The 21,410-nt window shown below is 43.8% G+C and overlaps 1 protein-coding gene across 6 annotated transcripts in view; it reads left to right on the forward strand.

Annotated features, from left to right (window-relative positions):
* The window catches only part of LOC132975417 (transcription factor COE3), a 68,879-nt gene extending 47,871 nt beyond the window's left edge, over positions 1-21,008 (forward strand). For 3 of the 6 annotated variants that reach the window (XM_061039939.1, XM_061039940.1, XM_061039941.1), the window contains exons 11-16: positions 10,863-10,951; positions 15,928-15,993; positions 16,240-16,411; positions 16,830-17,015; positions 17,462-17,629; positions 18,930-21,008. In XM_061039939.1, the coding sequence (XP_060895922.1) occupies positions 10,863-10,951; positions 15,928-15,993; positions 16,240-16,411; positions 16,830-17,015; positions 17,462-17,629; positions 18,930-18,961 (713 nt within the window). In that variant the 3' untranslated portion in view covers positions 18,962-21,008. The remainder of the gene's footprint in view (positions 1-10,862; positions 10,952-15,927; positions 15,994-16,239; positions 16,412-16,829; positions 17,016-17,461; positions 17,630-18,929) is intronic. The other 3 variants (XM_061039942.1, XM_061039944.1, XM_061039943.1) reach the window with 1 other exon arrangement.
* Positions 21,009-21,410: the final 402 nt, after the last annotated feature.

Genomic DNA, 21,410 nt, shown 5'->3' on the forward strand with positions numbered 1-21,410 from the left:
TTAAAGTCAAGCTGTCGGGATAACTCATTCTGCCAGTTCTCTTTATGTCCACCCTGTTGTGAGACGGATAATGCTCTCTGCTAATTCGCTGATTTTGTCAGGCAAAATGTGGTTTCATTTTTTATGAATCAGATTTGAAAGGCAATATCCAGGTTAAGTGCACGAGCGTGTCTGAAGTGATTTCTTTTGTGATCTGTGTATGAATTCAAAGGAGAGAAAGTGTGCAAAGACATGAGAGGGGTGTGAATGAGGGGGGAGCGGGAGAGAGAAAGTGTGTGACACTATAAGTAAGGGATCTGATTATCTTGGCTAACAGAAGGAAGTGGTGGTCTTATCTGTCATCATTGGTGAGGAGACAGAGGTTGCGGGGGTCAGAGCCTGTCTGACCTGGAAGCCTCTGTCTGTTCTAACTCTGATGGGCAGAATGAAACGAAGAGGGGGGCGTCAAAGCACCCCCCCCCCCCTCCACATACACACAGCACCCAGAGGCCTCCAGCAGCACAGCTCTGGCCTTGAGCGCAGCAGAATTGCAAAGTGGGCCCCCCCCCCCCCCCCCTTCATCCAGACCCCTCGATCCTGGGGCAGCTGTTTCTCATCAAACCCCCCCCACCCCTCACCCCTCTCTTTTTCTCCCCCAAACCACCAACCCCACTACCACCCCCCCCAGCCATCCGTCCCCTTCTCCTCCAACCGTGCAGTCTGGCCCAGCTCTCCTGCATTTAACCTCCCTAGCAGGAGCGGAGCAGAGGCCAACAAGGCACCAGGATAATGAAACAGGAGTGTAGTGTGTGGCTGCGTAAATGTGGATGTGTCTGTTTGTGAGAGAGAGACTGTGTGTGTGTGTGTGTGTGTGTGTGTGTGTGTGTACATGTGTTACTGCACAGCCCCGAGAAAGTGTATAAGTTAAGACATTAATGGCTTCTATAGCACCCTGGTGAAAGTGCCAGGTCCCTTAAGAACAGACCCCATTAGTCACAGAGGCTAAGCGGATTGGGATGATTACCATCAGGTTTTACTGGGGAAACGTGTCCCCCTCTCTCTATCTTTGTTGATTTCCTCCCCCCTATTCTTCCTCTCTGTCTTCCCTTGGTTCCTACTCACTTCCAGTTAGTATAAAGATACAATTACCCCTAGAGGCAACGGTGGTACAATTGATTAGTGCGCTGAATTAAAAGAGAAAGTCACCAATAGACAGGTCCGGCTCCTCTCGCTTGGCTATTCCCCGTGTGGCTCACCCTGATTGTACGAGGGGTTGACGCTCGAGAGAATGAAACCGTTAAGGAGAGGAGAATGCATAACGGCAGAATGAAGTATCACTGGCTCCATATGTACAGTAATTGCCAGGTGAAAGGATGTTAGCTACTTCTCTAAGACATTAAAAAGCGAATGGGGCTGATTCATTGAGTGCAGGAGAGTGGATCATGTATTTAATAGTGGAAGAGTTCATTCCAAATCGTAGCTTTCCCTTCCACTTGAAAAAAAAATTGCACTACACGAGCAAATAGGTTTGAAATGACCTGGAGTTACAATAGCTATTACACTCGCTGAAAAGAAGGGGAGCACGTAGTGACACAGTGCTGTCCAAGTGGCGCAGCATATTCCGGTGTCATATTGGAGAGCAACATGTGAATATCAAAGGTCTAGTTATCAAAGCGAGTGGCTTCAAGCGTGACTTGATAGCGCGGCTTGAGAGGAGTGCCTTTTTAGACTTTTTCATGTTGACTCTTCTTGCACCACCACCCTAATTGTGGAGATTTAACTCGCTCCATTTAAGAAATTATCACAAATTACCAAGAGTCAACACAGAGGAGACTGCAGCCAAGTCGAACAGCAGAGGGGACACGTCCTCACTCGGGTTAGCACCCTGGAACCGCTCCAAAACTCACAATCCATTCTCAGAGAGAGAGAGAGCACCCTGTAGTAGATGTCAAATAATCCTGTTGGCATTGACTATTGAATGTTTAAAACACTAATGAGACAAACAGACATACTATATAAAACTTTAGTGGGCTGTATTTCCTTACTGCCTCAAGGAGCGTATATCTGTGTTTTAATTGGCACATTTTTAAAGGACTGACATGTTGCTTATTTCCGCTTTTTACAGTCTATGCCTTTTACCTTCTGACAAAATGTTGTCCCTTGGAGCTGGCCGGCTTGTCCTCCGCATAATCCATGTATCGGTTATCCATTGGTCCGACTGTCAGCAAGGTTGTAGAAAATCAAAAGGAGAAAGTCCTGGGCTGTACCTGAGGTCAATACTTTATTATACTTTCTACTTTATTAAGCACTGCAAACAGAACATTCTAGTTTAATCAGATATTTCTTACGCAGAAAAAAAAAAGAATCTCAATTTTCAGCCTCATTTGCAGCACCGTAACCTTTTTACTGCATGGTTGCAGCACTGTATAAAAGAGTAAATCATAAATAAAAACTTTGAGCATACAGTTTATCCAATTTAAGCTCCTAATTGCATCAGAGCTTTTGCTTTTCTATCTTGGCCAAGTTTCCATGAGAGCTCCCCTCCAGGGGCAGCCATGCAGGCCCTTGGTAATACGGTTCTGCAAGCAGTCCTAACACACTCAGCCACTATTTATCCTAATCAGTGACATCCACATAACCAGGATTGCTTAAAATGAACCCCTTCCGCGCCCCAGAAAACGCACATTTACCGGGACCCCATTTGTCATGGGTAAATTGAGGGTCAGTAAACTTCGCCTGTATCCTCCAGTGGGGATCCAGGACATGCATCATAACGTTAGGAGAGAATGATTGGCGAAGGCGAGCTGTCACACATTTGTCAGGGGGAAGGGAACATTATTTGCTAATTTCCCAAGCTGGGCACTGACAGGGTGCTTCGTCTTCAGACCTTTGGTGACCGGCATGGCTTCACAGCTATTAGTACAAGTCAAGTGTTTTTTTTCCCTTCCCCCCCCCTCCCCCCTTACTGTAAAGCGGCAGTAATAAGAGCCATCCGTTCGACCTCACAAGATCGCAGCACACTGGGTGAAGGATTTTGGACCGAGTGGATGCCCCATACAGTGAAGCTGCTCTTGCCAGGCTTTAGTTGAGGGCCAGACAGCCTTGAGGGCTGATGGATCACAAACTTTCCTCGTCAAGGTGACGCTATCGACTCCACTGCACCAAAATCTGACAAAATGGGTATGAGGCAGTCATTCATCAACATAAGGACAAAGGGGTCATGTGGGCTTCACTCAATACTGGTGGAGATCAAGAAATGTCAGGCCTGTGAGGGCTGGAAAGGAAGATGTTCATGATGCTGAAGAAGGGTGTCTTTTTAGTTAAAGCTTTATAAACATACATCATTTATACGTCTTAATATGCATGTAGAATAGAAGCCAATACCAGCAGAGATATAAATAGTGATATCCCCTCCCCTCTTCCGGCTCCACTCCTCGAAAGAGGAACATAATGTCATGCAGTCTCAACCCTCCCCGCTTAAATATTTAAAAAAAATAAACAAACACAGACGTCTTTATCTGTCCACATCAGACCGGGCCCTGTGCTGTTCAGCTAGTGACTCGGGTCTATCCTTACGTCTCTTTTCCTCCACCCATGCCGAAACTTTGAAGTCGCAGACTCAGAAGTTGATCAGATGGAGCGCTTCCTTTTCATTTCCTGTCCTTCAGGGTTGGGTTTGGCATTTGGTTGGTCAGCGATGGGGTGTGGCCTACAGCAAAGATATGCTATAATCAAAGGCATTCAGGGAGGTATGTAAACAGATTGTATTTGGAGGATGACTCGGAAACAAGGTTGCAATAGTTTTTCATTTTCAATCGTTTTCTTTTTTGATTTAGTTTAACTAGTTTTTAAAGCTGTTTTGCTCGTTTATTTTTTTATGTTTTTGAAAACAGCTAAGTTTCAGTTTAGTTTTTATTTGTTTTATTGTAGGTTTTTTTTTTTTGTAATGTGAAAAACCTGTCAGGACCTGAAAGGGCGTAATAAAAAACCTAAAACTTCTTACTAAAAAAATCATTCAAAATCTGTGTGCCTGTGTCATTGAACAGAACAAAATCTGCTGGACGCAACAACAGAAACACAGTCATTGAGAAACCACAACTAAAGACACTTTCTCTTTAATTGTATTGTTTTAAGTTTTCTAAACACACATTGCAGTTTCAGTTTGTTATCAGCCTTTTAGTTTCTGAAACTTTTTTCTGACTTTGCTAGTTTCTGTTGATGAAAATATCCTCGCTTGGAAACGAATGCTCGACAAAAAATACTTTTAATTCACAACGTCTGAATCCACTTCAAGGGAAAAACATTTTTCAAAGTCAGGACTATTCTTAATTTTTTTCTGCTGATTTCAAAGAAAAAGATCCCTCTGAAGTACGAACTGCTGCGAGTTAGGATGAATCAGGCATTTATAAATGTCATCGCCACAGTCAAGTGGGCTGTAACCAGTTGGCACAACAGTTTTAGCATGTGTCAAGGCGTGTTATCCACTCGCCATATCCCCATACCTGCCTGTCTCATTACAACCCTGGTATTTAGCACTAGCTCCGCAGGAAACGTAGCCGACACTGGTTGCCAAGTTAGACGGGCCCAGTTTGAAGGCCTTGTGAGCTTTATGTGGAGCGCGACAAGGTTCCACGGAGGAAGGTCCTTGTGTCCAATTAGAGGGCTGACGTGACACGTGCTCGCACTCCCCCACTGTCAGGCAGCTTGTCAGGTAGGCTTTGAGAGGCACACTGTGGCATTATTCCACAGCGTGTTATCAGCAAGTGACCTGTGAAATCCAGCTCCGGGAAATTGATTGAAATGAGCACTTGCAGTTAGAGCATGTATTTTCTCCCCATTACATCGCTCCGTGAAATGCATTGTGGGTATCTTTCATGAGAAAAATGAAAGTATGGGCTGTGTGTTTTTTTCTTCCCAGTAAGGATGGTATTCATTGATTTAATTTTAATTGGACCCACTTTTTGTCCCACGGTATCGTTAGAGGTCTGTTTTGTAATGGCTCTTAAAATGGATTGTCCTCACTAAGTCACAGCATCAGTCCTCTGCCACGGGAAAGATAGACGGAGGGAGGCAGGGAGGGGGGGGGGGGGCTCTTGATAGACGAGGATCTTGCCCCTCCTCCTCCTCCTCCTCCTCCTTTCTCTACCTCCTCTTCTTGCCCCATTTTCAGTATGATCCACACCCAACGGGCTTTAAAAGAACTCCACCCCCCCTTCTCCTCCACTGCTGCATTTTGATTGAAATTCATCGGCAAGTTTATTGAGAAATGAATGAGGGAGGCAGCTCGGTATTGACTTTGAGAGGAAAACACAACTCATCTTGAATGAGGGGGAAAACGCGGCCGTAATTTAGCCGTCATCGATCTGTGCCCCGTCCATGTATTGATCTTCATTTTACAATATTAATTTGCGCTTGCAATCAGCTGTGAAGGGAACCCATTTGATTTCTGTTGGCCAGTAATGTGTGAAAGTCCGCCGGTGTCCTTAGAGAAGTGGCACACATACTTGAGTTGTCATCTAAGAGGATTGAACAGGTGTCTGTGGCCCTTTCTAATAATACAGCCGATATGAAGGGAGTCAGAAATTATGGATGTGCAATCTGTAACATTGCTCCCTTTTAACCGTGTTAATTACATTTTATCTGTTGCAGGAGCAATATCTGCTGGAGACTGTAACTGTCAAGGCTTTTTTTTCATCTGTATTGGCTCAAAGTTCATGAAATTTCAATGAACATTGATCTGTCTCCATTGATTTATCCTAACTGCAGATCTTTGAAATTTTAATTTCCTGTTCATCTTGAGACTGCTGGAGATGGAATCACTCAGTGGTAACTGGCTGCAGTGGATGGAGATGATATGGTCAGTGGTAAAACAGATGAGGTTTGCTTTGCGTGGGTTTGCTGTGAAAATTCCAATTTGGCTTGGTTTGTTTTTTACAAGATGGACTCTACACCTGCATGTGTGTTTTCTACCTTCTTTAAACTGGGACATATCTTTAATTTTGGAGCAGGAGCATGACTTCTCAAAATCGGACTCTCTACATATTCTCAGTACCCAGGTTTAACTCTTTAGTAACTCAGACAAGATTTCCACTCCTTCTCTGCTAGAGTCAGCGAGACGAGGTCATTGCGTGTTTCTGACGCCGCTCTGGACTGCCTCCATCTAACGGACTCCAGGTGCCGAGAAGGCTTCACTTTGACAAGTCACAAACGCAATAACACTTGAATGAACTTCTGCCTGCACTGTTTATCTGTCTCCCCCCTTTTCCAACTCCCACTCCACCTCTAATTTGTGTTAAGGGGAAAGAAAAAAATAACTGCTCAATGGTGTAGGAGGAGTGGAGATAAGCTCGAAGCAGTTAAGTATAATTAGCGAAAGTAATAGCTGGCAAATGGCAACAAGGCTAGGTTTTTATCTCCTGGAAAGATAGAGTTATCGTAATAAGCTGTAATGGCTGGCAGGAATGCTAGTACTCTGTGCGAGCTTCCATTCAGGCTCACAGACTTAACAAGGAACAATTTCCCTTAAATTTACTGCTTTGCTCAAACATTTCCCCATGTTTATACTCCCATACTGTAAGTCAATACTTGTGTTCAATCCACTTCTATATAGACCGAGGGCCCTATGCTCTGTATTGCCATGTAAGCACTTCTGGCTGCCAACGTCGGCCATGTTACACTGTTCCTGTGGAGCGTTTACTCGTGTCCTATTTCCAGAGAACATGGAGAAGGAGCAACAGACCACACTCAAATGCCATGTAACACGCTATCCACTCTACATTTTAAGTGGAGTGGCTAGCCAAGGCAGCTAAAGAAGCCCTCCGAAAAAAATAATAATGTGTCTGTAGCATGAAAGGACAAGGCAGATTAAGGCGTCAGATCAGAATGAGATTGGGGAAGTGCACATTCCAGGCAGAAGAAATTCCACTGAAGCCCTGCCATGGATGCTCATGCGCATGTGTGATATTCAAAATTGGAAATGATATGGTCACAGCTGCACACCGAGTCATGCATTCCATTTGTTCATATTCTGAAACATGATCATTCGGTCTCTAGAGTGTGAAAAAAATTACTGAATATTTGAAAAAAAAACCCTCCACGAAAAGGGAGGAGAGAAAGCTGTTCTTTTGAGTCAAATATGGCAACAATTCTTTTGCTTATCAGCTGTTGAATTTGATGTTTGCTTTGGTTAAACTCTCATTATCTCTGAAATGAAACCAAGGCGACATATTTATGAACAATTACATCTTTCTATGTGCAGCACAAGCAAGGGAAAAGATATTAGAGTTGTAATTGAACAAAACGTGCAAGTTGTCTAAATCTGGAAAGAAAATGAAAGCAAATGAAAATTCTATTAGTCCATAATGTCCCCCCCCTCCCTTCCCCTCCCTATCCCATGTGCTCTTCATCGCTTCTGCAAAGTATTCAAATGCAAGCCCTGCCTTACCTCCCCGTGTCTCTTTTTCTCTAATTATCCGTGAGGTCAGTAAGCAAAATGGGGAAGAAGCCAGGAGATCAATACAAATTATCCCTGAGCAAACCAGTGCTGACAGTTTGAATTGCAGCATATGTTTACCCAAAATCAGGCAATTTATCTTAATATCAGGCGAGTAATGCAGCAGGGGTGAGGGGTCACACAATCTCTCCACCTCATAATTACCCGACTCTAAAACAGGAAAGTGGTATTGATTGGCCGCGAGCCGGGAAGCGGGCGTGACTGGAACGTGCCAGCGACCCCCCGCACCCCCCCAACACACACACACACACAAACACAAACACACCGGCCCCTATCATACCTCCCTCCTGAGTCCCTCCACCGCCACCTTCCTTGGGTCCCTCCTCCCCTCGGCTAGACTCCCCACCCAGAACAGGATTTATGGGATGTGTGTGGAGGGTTTCATGTTTCCTTGCTGAATCTGTACAGAAGAGGGGGGTAAAAGATGGGTTCTTCCCCTACCTAATCCCCCCCCCCCCCCCCCCCCCCCCCCCCCCCCACCTTCCCCATCTCTCTTTCACTATATTATGTTGGAAGCACGAAGAGGGCCAAACTAATTTTGGCATGCGTGGAGTCATGCAAGGGCACAGCAGATTTGCCTGCTGTAGGCCAGAGTGAAGTTAACAACAGAGTGTAAAGTTGGAGCAAAATGTTGTGCCGGGATTAAAAAAGACACGGAATGAAGATGTGAGGGAGAAAAAGAAGGGGGATGTAGAGAGGGGATAAGGCTTCTGTCAACATGTGTGGTGAAAGAAAATGTACAAAGAGCAGCCCCAATGATTCTTGTGAAAGCTCAGCAGATGAAAGGAAATCTTTGCCGCGGAGAAAAAAAATGTGCGGAGCAACAAGATGGACTCACACATAACGCATTTATTGTCCAGATTGAATATAAGTGCTCAGTATATATCATCAGCAGCTCTTACAGGATTATTGACATTGTCTGTGTCTGTCTGCACCCAGTGTACATGCTACGACTACAAAACTGTCAACTCATCAACTGACAGCACCGTTTAGCGCTAATGCAAGTCTCCATCAGCTGTCAAAAGCATTTGCATGAAATCAATAGCAGATGGCGGACTGTGTCACCAATTTCATTACGCTGGGGTTGTTACAAAGATCATCTCCATGATAGATGAGATGGCGACATGTCGACATGCGGAGATCATGCTTGGCGCTCGGACTGCCGCTGCACAACACTGAGCCATGTGTTAAACCCATACCAAGACGAGTTTAAGTGGAAGGGTGGTGCTGTTTGAGACATTTAAAATTCTCCCTACGTAGGCTTTTAATACCTCTTTTTTAAGGGTACAGGATATCCTACCCTCCAGACCGTATTCCTTATATTTCTTAGGTCTGCATTTGCAGTAGGGCATCATTATCATTGGAAAGCCACATCAGACAGAACACCTCTCCCAACCTTAGGTCTCGTCCTGTACTGTACGTCTCTCCGGCTGTGTTCCCAGCATGCCTGGCGGGTTGCGCAGGCCCCAGCTGAGGCAGAGGACAGGAGAGCGTGATGTATCACCCTGAGAGAGCCCACTGACAGCCTCTGATGATGGATGGCCTGATTATGGAGTGCTTTTTACACATACACAATTTACATCACACTGAGCAGCGGGGTCTGGCAGGGCTTCCGTGCAGTGCACACACACACCCTCTCAACCGGGCACGTGCACACCCACACACATCCACTGACACATATGCATGCTCCTGTGTGTACACATATACACATGTATGGGACTGCCAGAGTGCATAGATAAGAAAGGGGGTGGAAATAACAAAAGAAAGGGGGCAAATTCCTCGCTACAGCCTTGTCATGTACGATCAATACGGCAGATCAATCCTTTATTAAGGAGAAGATGGCGTTCCCCCACATAGCCAAGTAGACCTTTGTCATTTGGGGGACGCATGATGACATGTCAAATCAGATTTCCAGCAGTGTATGTTTGTGTGGCGTGGGGTTTATTCAGGTGTACCCCATTTGCCACAGGATTTGCAAGCTAGATCCTTGCTATCGATTAGCACCCTGCATTGTCCATGCTTGAACACATAATTGCTCCATTGGATCACGCTTGAGCTGGCAATTACTGTATACAGGTTTTGGAAGAAGTGGTGCATGTGTCAGTACAAGGCTTGCTGTATGTATGCGTGAGTAGGTACAGTATGCGTGTGTGTGTGTGTGTGTGTGTGTGTGGGTGTGTGTGAGAGCATGCTTGCATGTGTATGGAAGATGAGAGGGAACAAAAGAAAAGAGTGAGAAACATAAATGCTCGTTTTCCTTGCAGTGACTCCGAGGTTTGTGCTTCAGTAGGCCCGCTGCCTGCCTGTGTGTGTGTGCACTGTGCACTGTGTGTGTGTTTAAGGGGGGTGACGTTCACTTGCATTCACATTCTGTGGTGTTCGGCAGGTTCAGCGAGCTGTGCGGTGTTAATGCTGAAATTACATGCTGAGTAATGAGTGATGGGCCAAATTACAGGCTGAACAATGAATAGAGGCAGGCAGCTCTTATTAGTCTCCATAGAAAGCCATTGATTTATGAAGCGCCTTGCTCGCCGGAGTTACTCTCCTGAAAATGATATCTACATTGAGAAGTGATGTTCTCTATTAAGTCGTTCCTTCCCCCTTTACGCCGCTCTCCTCCCTTCCACCCCTTCCCCTCTCCCCTGCCCTCCCTCCCTTTTTTTTTTTCCCTTGTCCTGCCTGTGAGTGTACACATGATTGTTTAGAATCAGGCGGAGCTGTAAGGAAGCCTTCAATTACCCATTAGGACTGTCAGACATAAAACGACCCTGCTCTCACCAAAGTCTGGGTTATGATTCATTTACTTTGTGCCTCTGATTCATCGCCCAATATGCCTCATGCCCCAGATTACTATTTGAGGGGTGGGAGAGATTAATGGCTCCATGGGATCTGCCGCCGTATTTCACAGGCCCACTGTTGCAGTACAGTTGGTGCAGAAGGGGTAAAATGACAGCAACTTACACTAGATCAATGTGTGGACAGCCTTTCACAGATTATTAAGGCTCTGTTAGATTAAAAGGCCCCCGCTATGTAGTTTGCTGTAGTCAATATTCTTGGGCAGATAAAAAGGGGGAGGGTCCCTGTGAAGGATTCTCAGGCTGATGTAGGTCATCACCGCTGTTAATGGAATAACACTCGGTGACACAAGTGTCAGAGGAGCCTGTGTCATTTTCCGTCCCTTGCCACCTCGGAGTTGATGATGTTTCATAAAACATCGCCTCACCCCTGAGGTTTCTTTGAAATTAGGCATTCCCGAAATGACTTTTGTTCTGTAAATTCCAACAGATTTCTCAATTAGTTTCTTCCTGTCTTTGGTAAAATTAGCTCTGGAATAGCTCTAATTTCCATCTTCCCTCTGTTTTTGTTTCAGCCCTGAATGAGCCAACCATCGACTATGGTTTCCAGAGGCTGCAGAAGGTCATCCCCAGACATCCCGGCGACCCTGAGAGGTTACCAAAGGTCAGTAAAGAGCCTCTGCAGTAAAGTAAAAAAAAACCCCACCAAACAGCAGTGAGACAGAGCTGTCTGTCTTTTAATGCCTTAATGCTCTGAATGTGACGAATAAACAAAACATTAGCATCAAGGCAGCGCACTGTGACCCCAAACCGTGACAGCTTTGCCTCACATATGTGGCTTACCCTCTAACCAGCGTGGTAATGGTATTGGTTTTTGTGTGTGGAGAGAGGCGTAAACTCTCTGTGTGGTAAAATAGCTCAATCAGGCGTTTTCCTCTCCAGTAGTCTGTGGAGATGGTAATCTGGTCAGAAACGACGTCTGCACCCTCATTACCCCACTCATGTTTTCCTTTCATTTTCTGCAGCTCGATTTGGTTTAATCTTTTGTTTACAGAACCCTGTGCCGTAAACCCCCTAGTCTTACTGCAGCTAATAGACAAAGACTGCATGTTATTATGCTTTGGCTTTCTTATTGTTTTCTTTTGAACCTGGGTGAAGGAGTTGAAAGCCACATCAGTTTTAGTCACACTGGTGTGACACATGAATAGGCTGCCATATTGAAAACTAAGCTTTTTTTTTTTTTTTTTCCCTCCCTCTGCAGAAACTCTTTGATTCTTTAACTCTTTTCATTCCCTTTGATTCTTTTATTCTTCCCATTTCCTATTGATAAAATCTATCTGTGTGTTTTCACTAATTGCTACCCTGCCAGTAACAATTTTGGTGACTGACGTTCCAGATGTGTCAAGTGTAATAATATGACTGATTAGTCCATTCAAAAGCCCTCGGCATGCAGTAAAGCGGTGGCCACCTTGGAGTTTTAATAATACCGTAAAACCTTTAAAGACCTTATCTATTAAATCCCAGCATGCAACACAGCAATATCATTAACGTCCAACGGACAATTTAATAAAGACCAGACTGTGTGGTAGCTACAGACGTTTGACCAAGGCAATGTGGAGAAATGGAACATCACAGCTAGTCCCTGCTTCAGTATATGAAGTGTTTCAATTAGACCTGGTCCCTGTGGAGACAGGAAACAACACCTAGACATGAAATGTTGCTCTAATTTCAACTGTAAACGCGGACCAAAAGGTAAAGTACACTTACCTTTAATATCCACATGGCTTTCTCTATCTCCGCAGGCTTCACTGACCAAACTAGCTACACCGTTTCAATTTTATAAAGCCACAGTGTCTTTTCAAAGAAGAGCGCAGCAATGTTCAACACGGCTTTATTACACAGAAACCTCACTCCTTTCCTTGAATACAAAGTCGCTGTTTGGTTGGGAGACAGATTTTGACACTGAACCCAAGATTAGTTTCCTGGCTGTGCGTATACTTAATATAGCACGGTCTCCCAGCCCTTTGCATGAAACAATCACAGAGTGAGATGAAACCCTGCACTTCCAATAAACAACATAAATATTTGATTTGCTCTCTAATGGACCCAAATATGGGGTTCAGGGGGCATGTAAATGATCCCACCGAGTGATTCGTCATTGTTAAGCCTGCCATCTGAGGGTCAGCTCTCGGGGTCAAAAGCACATTCCCAATAAAACAGCCGGCGGCGGGCTGCGGCTGGCATGTACATTTGGAATGAGAACAGAAAACGGCATATAGAGAACAGCCATTACAGGGTGCAGGTGAGGGTAGGGAGACTCTATAAAAAGAAGATAAAGCTGGAGGACGCACGGTGTGCATTAGCAGAAAGGCAAATCGACACCAGGCCCACTCACCGCCTCTATACCCCCCCCCCCCCCCCCCCATGACTTCACCCTCCAGTTGATAATATTACTGCGCTATATTGATTTCCACCAGCCTTCTCCCTGGGACCAGTAAGACACGTGGTAATTGTAAGGAGACAGAAAGCCAATATGGGAGTGCTCATGGATAGCAAGGGATGCACGCTAATATTGTTGCTACACAGAGAAAAAAGGGGGGAAGCTGCCTCTGATTGAAGTTTACCTCGTAATTCTAAGACAACATCGTAGATGACAGTCTGACCCTGTGGGAGGAGTAGAGATATAAAAATTCAATGCAAAGTCCAGGGTGAATATGAAAGTAATAAGTGTGAGCAGTCAAGTGATGAGAAAGGAGATTGGTTTGCGGGCATCGCGTTAAGTGAACAGAGACTTTGGAATTCACCCTCCTTTTTAAGATCTTGTTATAAAACAATTTTCTATTCATAATATAAAAAAGACAATTTATAATACCATTTTGTGCCCTCTGGCAGTAATGGACAAATAGACTGGATATCACATTATATCACACTCAATTTCTCTCTTCTGTAACAAATTAGATTCATTATGAAATTAAAAGTGGAAACTCAATATTGTTTTATTATTAAGCTGATTGCTTTTGATTCTTTTCTTTCCTCCCAAAATGAGCATAAGCCCATTCTTTTCCAATTCTTTGTGTAATCCACAAGGAGAAAATATTACAAATGTGTTCATGTCAAGCAATTACCCATGTATTTAAATGAATCTCTCTTCCTGTGCTCTTTGAAGTACCTTCATCTAATGGCCCTATGCTTCTAAATGCATTCATTACCTCAGGCTAGAGCTAACAGAGTAATTGCCTTACAGTTTTATAATGGCATTAGCACTCCAAGCTACATAACCTAGGCCCTCTTTTATTAACTGTGATAATATAAATACAACATCCATGTTAATCTAGTGCTTGAAGAATCACATCGGGGCTGTTTCAGAGCACGTCTGCTCATTGTTAGATATTTCTTATAACACATCATTTGTTATGGCTTCCTCTCATTTTTCTCGGCGATAACGCAAAACAGCCTCTAAATCTTGGGTGATCTGTCATCGCAGCGGCCCCGTTTAAGCAGTTGTTGAACACGAGACCTTTATGCAAAGCAAGGCGAACAAAAGCAGAAATCTGTCACGCGTTTGTCACAGAACAACAGAAATCATTTGAGGCCTTTAATTGTTTCAATTTAACATGGTGTGTTCTGATATGTCTCCATGACAAGAAAGCCAATTACACTTATGCTGGAGTAGTATTGAGATTTACATGGAAATGCCCTCAGAACACTATTCCGTGTTAATCGTATTCACAGCGTGAGCTGATACGCATGAAAGCGTCTCGTCAGAAGAAAACAAACTTCTTCCTTGATTGGGTGCAGCACTTCTCATCATTCGCCGATATGACTAGGTTGCCACTTAAGCATAGCCTTGCGAGTCAGCTCGGTTAGTTAAGACACCACGCGGTAAACGACAGATTAAGGATGAGAGGCAATATCGTTTCCTCTCCTCCTTTTTCCAAGCTGTCCTTATGTCACTGCTGCAAAGTACCATATGGACAAGGAGGGAGAGGACGTTTTACAGAGAATGAAACATGGCTTGTGAACGCGACAGTCTTAATTGCTTTAATTGTTGTTTAAAATTGAGAGCCATGTAGGAGATCTTGAAATATGATAGAATAGATTATTGGTAATTATTAACTGCAGACAAAAAGAAAGAAAGCCACTTTATCTCACTCAGCGAGAGAGAGAGAAATCTGTTCTGCCTGATGAGAACACATCAAGACAGCTGGTCCTCTCATTTAGTCTACCTGCCTCACGACAACCATAATTCTTTATTTGTATGCAAACTAGATGCATGCAACGTTGAGCATACACACCAATTTCAGAGGTAAATGCCCATTCTAAGAGCCACCCATCCGGTAACTTGGGGTGGATTAAGCGATATGTTTCTATAAGAGAGCATGGCACACGCTGGAAGTGGCTTCTACAGTGATTCATCTTGATAAATCAAGGAGTGTGCTAGATATGCTCCTCTGGATGAAAGGGCCCATACACACACTCCGTACACACTACATACGCTGTGCCTTGGAAATGCAGGCCAAGTCTTGGAGGCCGCTGTTTGAAGGCGCGAAGGCTGTGTTTACATTCATTTACGGCAGCTGCCGTCTTAATCCCACACTGCTATTGCCAAGTGATGGAACACTTCAGACAAATTACCAAGGCCCGCAAAAGAAAACACAGCGAATGTGGGAAGAAAACAAGCACCATCTGAGATGTTTCTGGTGACAGATTTGCATTGCTTTTAACCAGAGTTCTAACAGCACAGTCGACAAATCTCTGCTCTACAGCAGGTGACAACAAGCGAGCATTTTAAAAACACACGCAGCAGCCACGTCTGCAACTTGCCTTTGTCAGATTAGATGCACTCTAAAAGGAGAAGAGGGTTTTCATTGAGCATATTGCCTTCTGTATTATGGAAAACAAAGAGAGCAGCCTGGTTGCTTGAGAGGGATTTAATTGTAAGTGCTGAATTCAAAGAGCAGATAAAGACACACAAACGGGCCAAACCCCACCTTGCTCAAAGCCCAAAACAGAGTGGGGGGAAACAGGATCTGGGGCCAACTCATTTTCAGTGTTAAGAGCCAAAGCAACACAGCTAATCCGCATTGTCAAGCGGGGGCAAGCATGCAGACATGGATAAGACCACATCCTGAGCATCCGTGTCCCCAAGGCACAAGCACCCAGCTCTTGCTGGATGGGAAGTCATTTGTGAAGTCCTTTGCAACAGCCAGTCAAAGAGGTTAATTGAAAAATTCCTTAATGTCATTACAACAGAACTAGATTAACCCAGAGCTAATTCACTTTATTGTTCTGAAGAGAGGGGACGCAGTGCTGAACTCCAGAGCAAACGTGGAGCCCAGAATCAGGGGTGAGGTGTTGTTTTTAAAGGACTATGCCAGTTTAATTAAGATAGGGAACATTATTCACTGCTCTGCATGGTTGGAAGGAGCAAAGTGGTGGTGCTGTATAAAAGCAGCGCCTGTGCCTCTTAAATCAGGCCGGCTTTTATTTAGCGCTTGAATATGTAAACATTTCCGAGGCTCTGCACGAGCCTGCTGGGTGATGTTGCTTTGGATATTGTTTGTTACAGTGTGGACCACTGGGGTCTCAAACATAATCTGTTTGGCTCTTAACATTTACACTTTCTGTTTTCTTCATCAGGAGGTGTTGCTGAAGAGGGCGGCTGATCTCGTTGAAGCCCTGTATGGAATGCCCCACAACAATCAGGTCTGTATGGACACAGCTGCTTCAGCACGCTAAAACCTCGGCTAAATAAGAAAACCATTGAAAATTTACTGTTAGGATCACCAAAGGGTATTTTCAGCCACTATATCTGGAGCTATGTAGGCAACATGCGCTCACCATATAGCCATGAACTATGCATCAAAGCAACAAAAAAAAAAAAAAGGGAAAACATACAGCTATAAAAAAACACATAGATAACAAAACCTCTGCCTTCTCTGCGCTTCTCAGGAGATCATTCTGAAGAGGGCAGCTGACATCGCCGAGGCCCTGTACAGCGTTCCCCGCAACCACAACCAGATCCCCTCGCTCGCTAACACAGCCTCCCACGGCATGATGGGAGTCAACTCCTTCAGCAGCCAGCTAGCAGTCAATGTGTCTGAGTCACAAGGGAATGACCAAGGTATGTGATTTAGGGTATGGTGCACACAAAAAAAAAAAAAAGTGGGATCCAGGGACTTGTGTGTGTGTGTGTGTGTGTGGGGGGGGGGGTCCTTGGGGGAGGGTTTCAGAAACATAAAAGTAGTTAAATTCCATTTTTTTTTAATCATTAGAATCAAGGCACAGATAGAAATGTTGTTGTTGAAGACTGTTAAACTGCTTAAATTGCACGGACATTACAGGCAGAAAGAAGTCTAAGCAATTTATTTCTTATTAAACTGGCATGTGCAGTTTGTGCTCGTATGAAACGATTTGATTGCTGTAACAAAAAAAAAAAATGTCATTCTCATTTACTATCATCAGAAAACATCAGTAAGCACTGTACTACAGAGAAAGAAATGAATGAGTTTCCCTTTCCTTCTCCCTCCCGTGTTTTTTAGTGGGTTACAGCCGGAACACCAGCAGCGTGTCCCCCCGGGGCTACATCTCCAGCAGCACCCCGCAGCAGTCGAGCTACAACACCGTCAGCAACAGCATGAATGGCTACGGCAACGCCGGTATGAACCTGGGAGTGCCAAGCTCCCCTGGGTTCCTCAACGGATCCTCTGCCAACTCCCCATATGGAAGTGAGTAGCTTGCCACTATCGCTACACCGTAGTAGCACTAAGCTGCCGCTGATTTAATTCCAGCTCCCACATTCGTTTTCACTTCTATGAATCACCTCTGACAGGGTTATAACTTTATTGATGGTGATAATATATTACTATTCATTCACAGGGAGCTTGTTTGGGTTTTAGTACTTTGGAGAGCACACACGTGAAGCTCAGAGTAGGAGAAATATTCTTTTTTTTTACGTGTATTCTTCACCATATGCCACCTGTATTTGTTCAACTGGACAAGATGTTGATGGTAGGGGCCTGTGAGTGCTGATCGTGTATCCCCCCTGGCAGTAATACTATCCTCGCCTTACCTTAACTGCCCTCTCCCTCTTGAGCACTACTCACAGCACGTTTTCACTCTCTCCCTCCCTCCTTTCCTTCCCTTCCCTTCTGCCTCCCTATCGTCTCCACAGTTAAACAAAAGAGCGCCTTCGCCCCTGTGGTCCGACCCCAGGCCTCCCCACCCCCCTCCTGCACCAGCGCCAACGGCAACGGACTGCAAGGTGAGCCCCCCTCACCCCCTCATCCCTTCCCTACGGACTACTGGTCAGATACCGCTGCTCAGGCCTCTGTCCGGTTTGGTGAGGGATTAATCATTACAAATATATGCATTTTGACAGGCCAATTTACACCTTTCAGTTCACACACACACACACACACACTCACACAAGCACACACACACACACAAACAGAACACCTCACACTCATATGCAAGTACAGTATAGGAACATGCAAACACACACGCGCGCTCTTATGCGCATCCTTGTTGCCCTCTCATACAAATGATCCCCTCCGATGTCGCAGGAAAAGACCCTTCCCAGAATTGTTTTAGTAATTATGTTTATTAGGTTTTGTGCATGTGTCATGACCAACATGATTGCTTTGAAAACAAGCTTAGCCGTAGTGTGTGCCCCAAGATTAATAACATTGGGCTTAATGAAGTGGGAAATTAAAGTTCATCTTGCTACACGTTCATACTTATTAATACATGTTGTGCAGAAATTAATGAGCAATGCCTTGCCATCATCTGCGCTGGCAAACTTAAAAGCATTTCAAGCATGACTCTACAAATATACTCAGAGCAATATAATAATATATCATCCCAGCACTTCACTAGTCGCCTAATTGTTAAAACGTGTGAAAATACTGAATATATAAACTCTCTGGGTGAGGTACAGTTGCTAATGATATCCTAAGCAGATGGTCTTGGTAAAATAAGGGAAGCTACCTTTGATCTTGCCTAATCTCTCTTAGATAATGACACGAGGCACGACTCGGGGAAATGTAGGACTAATGCAGCTGTACAGTGGAGGAGAAAGAGACAAGGGGAGGAGAGGAGGCGTTAGAAAGGATCAGAGTGGGGTGGGGTGAGGGTGTGTGTGTGTGGGGGGGGGGGGGGGGGGGGGTCTGAGGAGTGTCTTATACTGTAGCATTGTGGGAAGTGACCGTGTTGTTGCTCTGCCTTCACCACGGCCGCATCTCTGGGGAGTCTGGGCCGCTGTTTGCCATTACCCCAACGCCAGGAGAAATATCACACATAGCGAGACTGGCATGCTGGGGGCTGAAATGTCAGAGCAGGAGGGAGGTTTTCAAACTCCCCCCCCCCCCCCCCCCGTTAGGAGGGCGTGCAGCAGCAGGCCGGCGGACACGGCAAACACTCACAGGCACATACGCAAACAGGCACATTAAGGCTTACATTCACGCACTTGTGCAGTGTCAGATGGCTAGGCTCACATACACACACACACACACACACACACACACAGCACCCAGACATATGCATGCACACATTCAATTATAATTGTAAATTTTCATTTTAATATCTATACCTGTGTTAGCCCAAAAACTAATCTCTTCTCTCCTCTTTCTGTTTTTCTGCAGCGATGTCCGGCCTGGTTGTCCCTCCAATGTAAATGCACTTTCATCATCTCAAGCACCAGTCTACACACTTCACAGGACGACCCCCCCCCCCCCCCCACCTCCCTCCCTCAGCACACAGCCAAAAAGCTGGTGTAATGTATAGTACCTACCACTTGTTCTGTTTTGTAAACATGAAGAAAAAAAGAAAAGAAAGATTTTTCTTTTAAATGACTTTTAAAACCCTGCAGAAAAAAAGGATTTCATGTGGAACATTTTTTTTTCTGTGGGAGATTTTTTTTTTTTTTGTTTGTTTATGCACCCTCTCCCCCTCCCCCCCCCCCCCCACACACACACACACTCACACACACATTTACCACCCTTGAAGAGGACACGGGATGATGAAGGGTTTATTTTGTATACCTGTCGGGTAGTGCTTCGGCCTTGGACTCGTCCAATCAACCACATACTCTGATACTGGAAGGGACTCTGTGGACTCACCATCTGGTTGTAAAGTTAAAACACTGATGTACAGTACATTTGCCAACGAACTTCAGAAATTGTTTTTTCTGTTTCAACTCTCTTTTAATAGATTCACAACAGTTGTGTGTCTTTATAATGTGACTTTTTTGTATTTTTATGTGTGAGAAAAATACACAGGGGCCAAGACAATTTCAACTGGAAAATATATGAGATATATAAATGTAGAAAAATTGATCATTAAAGTACAACAAATAGGAGTAAAAACAGGGCGGGGCTGGGCGGGGAAGGTTGTACCATGTTTCATTCCTGCATTTTAACTTAAATTTTGTAATTTATTGTAGCTAGAAATCATCTTCAAAAGTAAAAAAAAAAAAATCCTCTTTGATTCAACAAGGACACTGACGTGTACAAAACACTGCTCTGTTGAAGAATATGATGAACTTCCATGTCTAGAGCTTCCTTTTAAAGCAAGTGTGTTTTGCCATGTTTTTCAACTTTTTTGCTAGCACTGTATATTAATGCATTCCTAGGCTACTGTGAAGTCTGTTTCTTGTTGATGAGGAGCAGTCTCTCCCTTCTAGCTCCAACTCCCTTATGTGTTTTCTATGTGGTTAAAAAAATTGTAGACTATTGTGATATTGCCAAACTTGTGCTAAATATTTATACATCTGTCTTTTTCATGTTCTTTTAGATCAACAAAAAAAAACATTTAAAAAAAAAAATGAAAACCCATTGAGAATGTAGGAGTATAGTTGTTCATTGTCATCTTCTGTTCAAACACACACTTGCGCTCACTGAGGGAAATTTTGTAACATATCAACTATAAATAATGTATTTATCTCTGAAATTTTGTATATTGCTTTTCATTATGTATGTATTAATCGTCATGCCCTTAATATAGTGATGCAGCACAGATAATTCAGCCAAGAACTGTTGCCTTCATTTCTTTTTCTTTTTGTATTTGATGAAATGCAATGTGCATATATTTCATGTGTATCCTCAAAAAATTTGTGTTACTCCGTCAAGACTCTCTGTCCATTTTTTTAAAGGGGAAGTCAAACTTCATTGTTTATTTTTATATTGATTTTAAATTATCTATACAGACCATTTTTGGAGAAAACTTTGTTGGTTGTATTGTCAAATAAATTGTTTGTGACCCATATGATAGTTGTTAAGATCCAATAGAGACTAATGTGCATGAGGGACAACCTTGGAGCTAAAAAAAACACTCCATTTGTGGTTGTATTTTTTTCTGTTTTGTAGAATGTATAGAAGTCATTTTTACTCACCACTTATGACTCTGCCACATAGCTTACATGTGTTTACAGGGAAGAAAAATTTAAAAATGTCAACATTTGGAATGGAAACAGAAATGAATAAGTGATGTTTTATTAAAATTTTCAGTAAAAACACAATAGCTCCTCAACTGTGGACTTCCTTCAGTTCAAAGTGCAGTTTGGCTGGCAGACAAACTGACAATCAGGACAAAGAAAAAGACAGTAAACACTGCTGAGGACAAACCTGTGATACGTCTGTAAGTTGTAGTGTTTAGACTTTGCCATAGAGATAACTGTTTGAAACCTGTGGAAAAGTGTAACATCCATAAAAGATGAAAACTGCTCTTTATAGTCATATTCTTTCAGCACAGCACTCTGACATTGTGACATATTCCTACTGGTCTCTGTATCAGCATACCCTGCATCTGTGGTGCTTCAAAGGTTCATTGTAGTCATTCATAAACAGTGCAAGCTTTTTATTCAAAGCAGCCCAAATGGGGCTCATTCAAATCCCTCATTTCATTGCATTAAGCCACCTAGTTAATAAAGAATCAATACATTGAAAGAGCAAGGTTATCCTTTGTCTATAAGGGCTGGTATCGTTTTGAACCTCTCATAGTTTGAGCGCTGAAAAGGGGGGCCGCTGTGAAATCTATACTCATCAAGTGGGTCAAACAGGAGGAGAGAAGTGTTTGAGGGAAGAATAGTGGCTCTCCTTAAAAACAACTGAGCATCTTATCAGGCA

The sequence above is a fragment of the Labrus mixtus genome, chromosome 6 (genome assembly GCF_963584025.1).
Source record: "Labrus mixtus chromosome 6, fLabMix1.1, whole genome shotgun sequence".
Taxonomy (NCBI): Eukaryota; Metazoa; Chordata; class Actinopteri; order Labriformes; family Labridae; genus Labrus; species Labrus mixtus.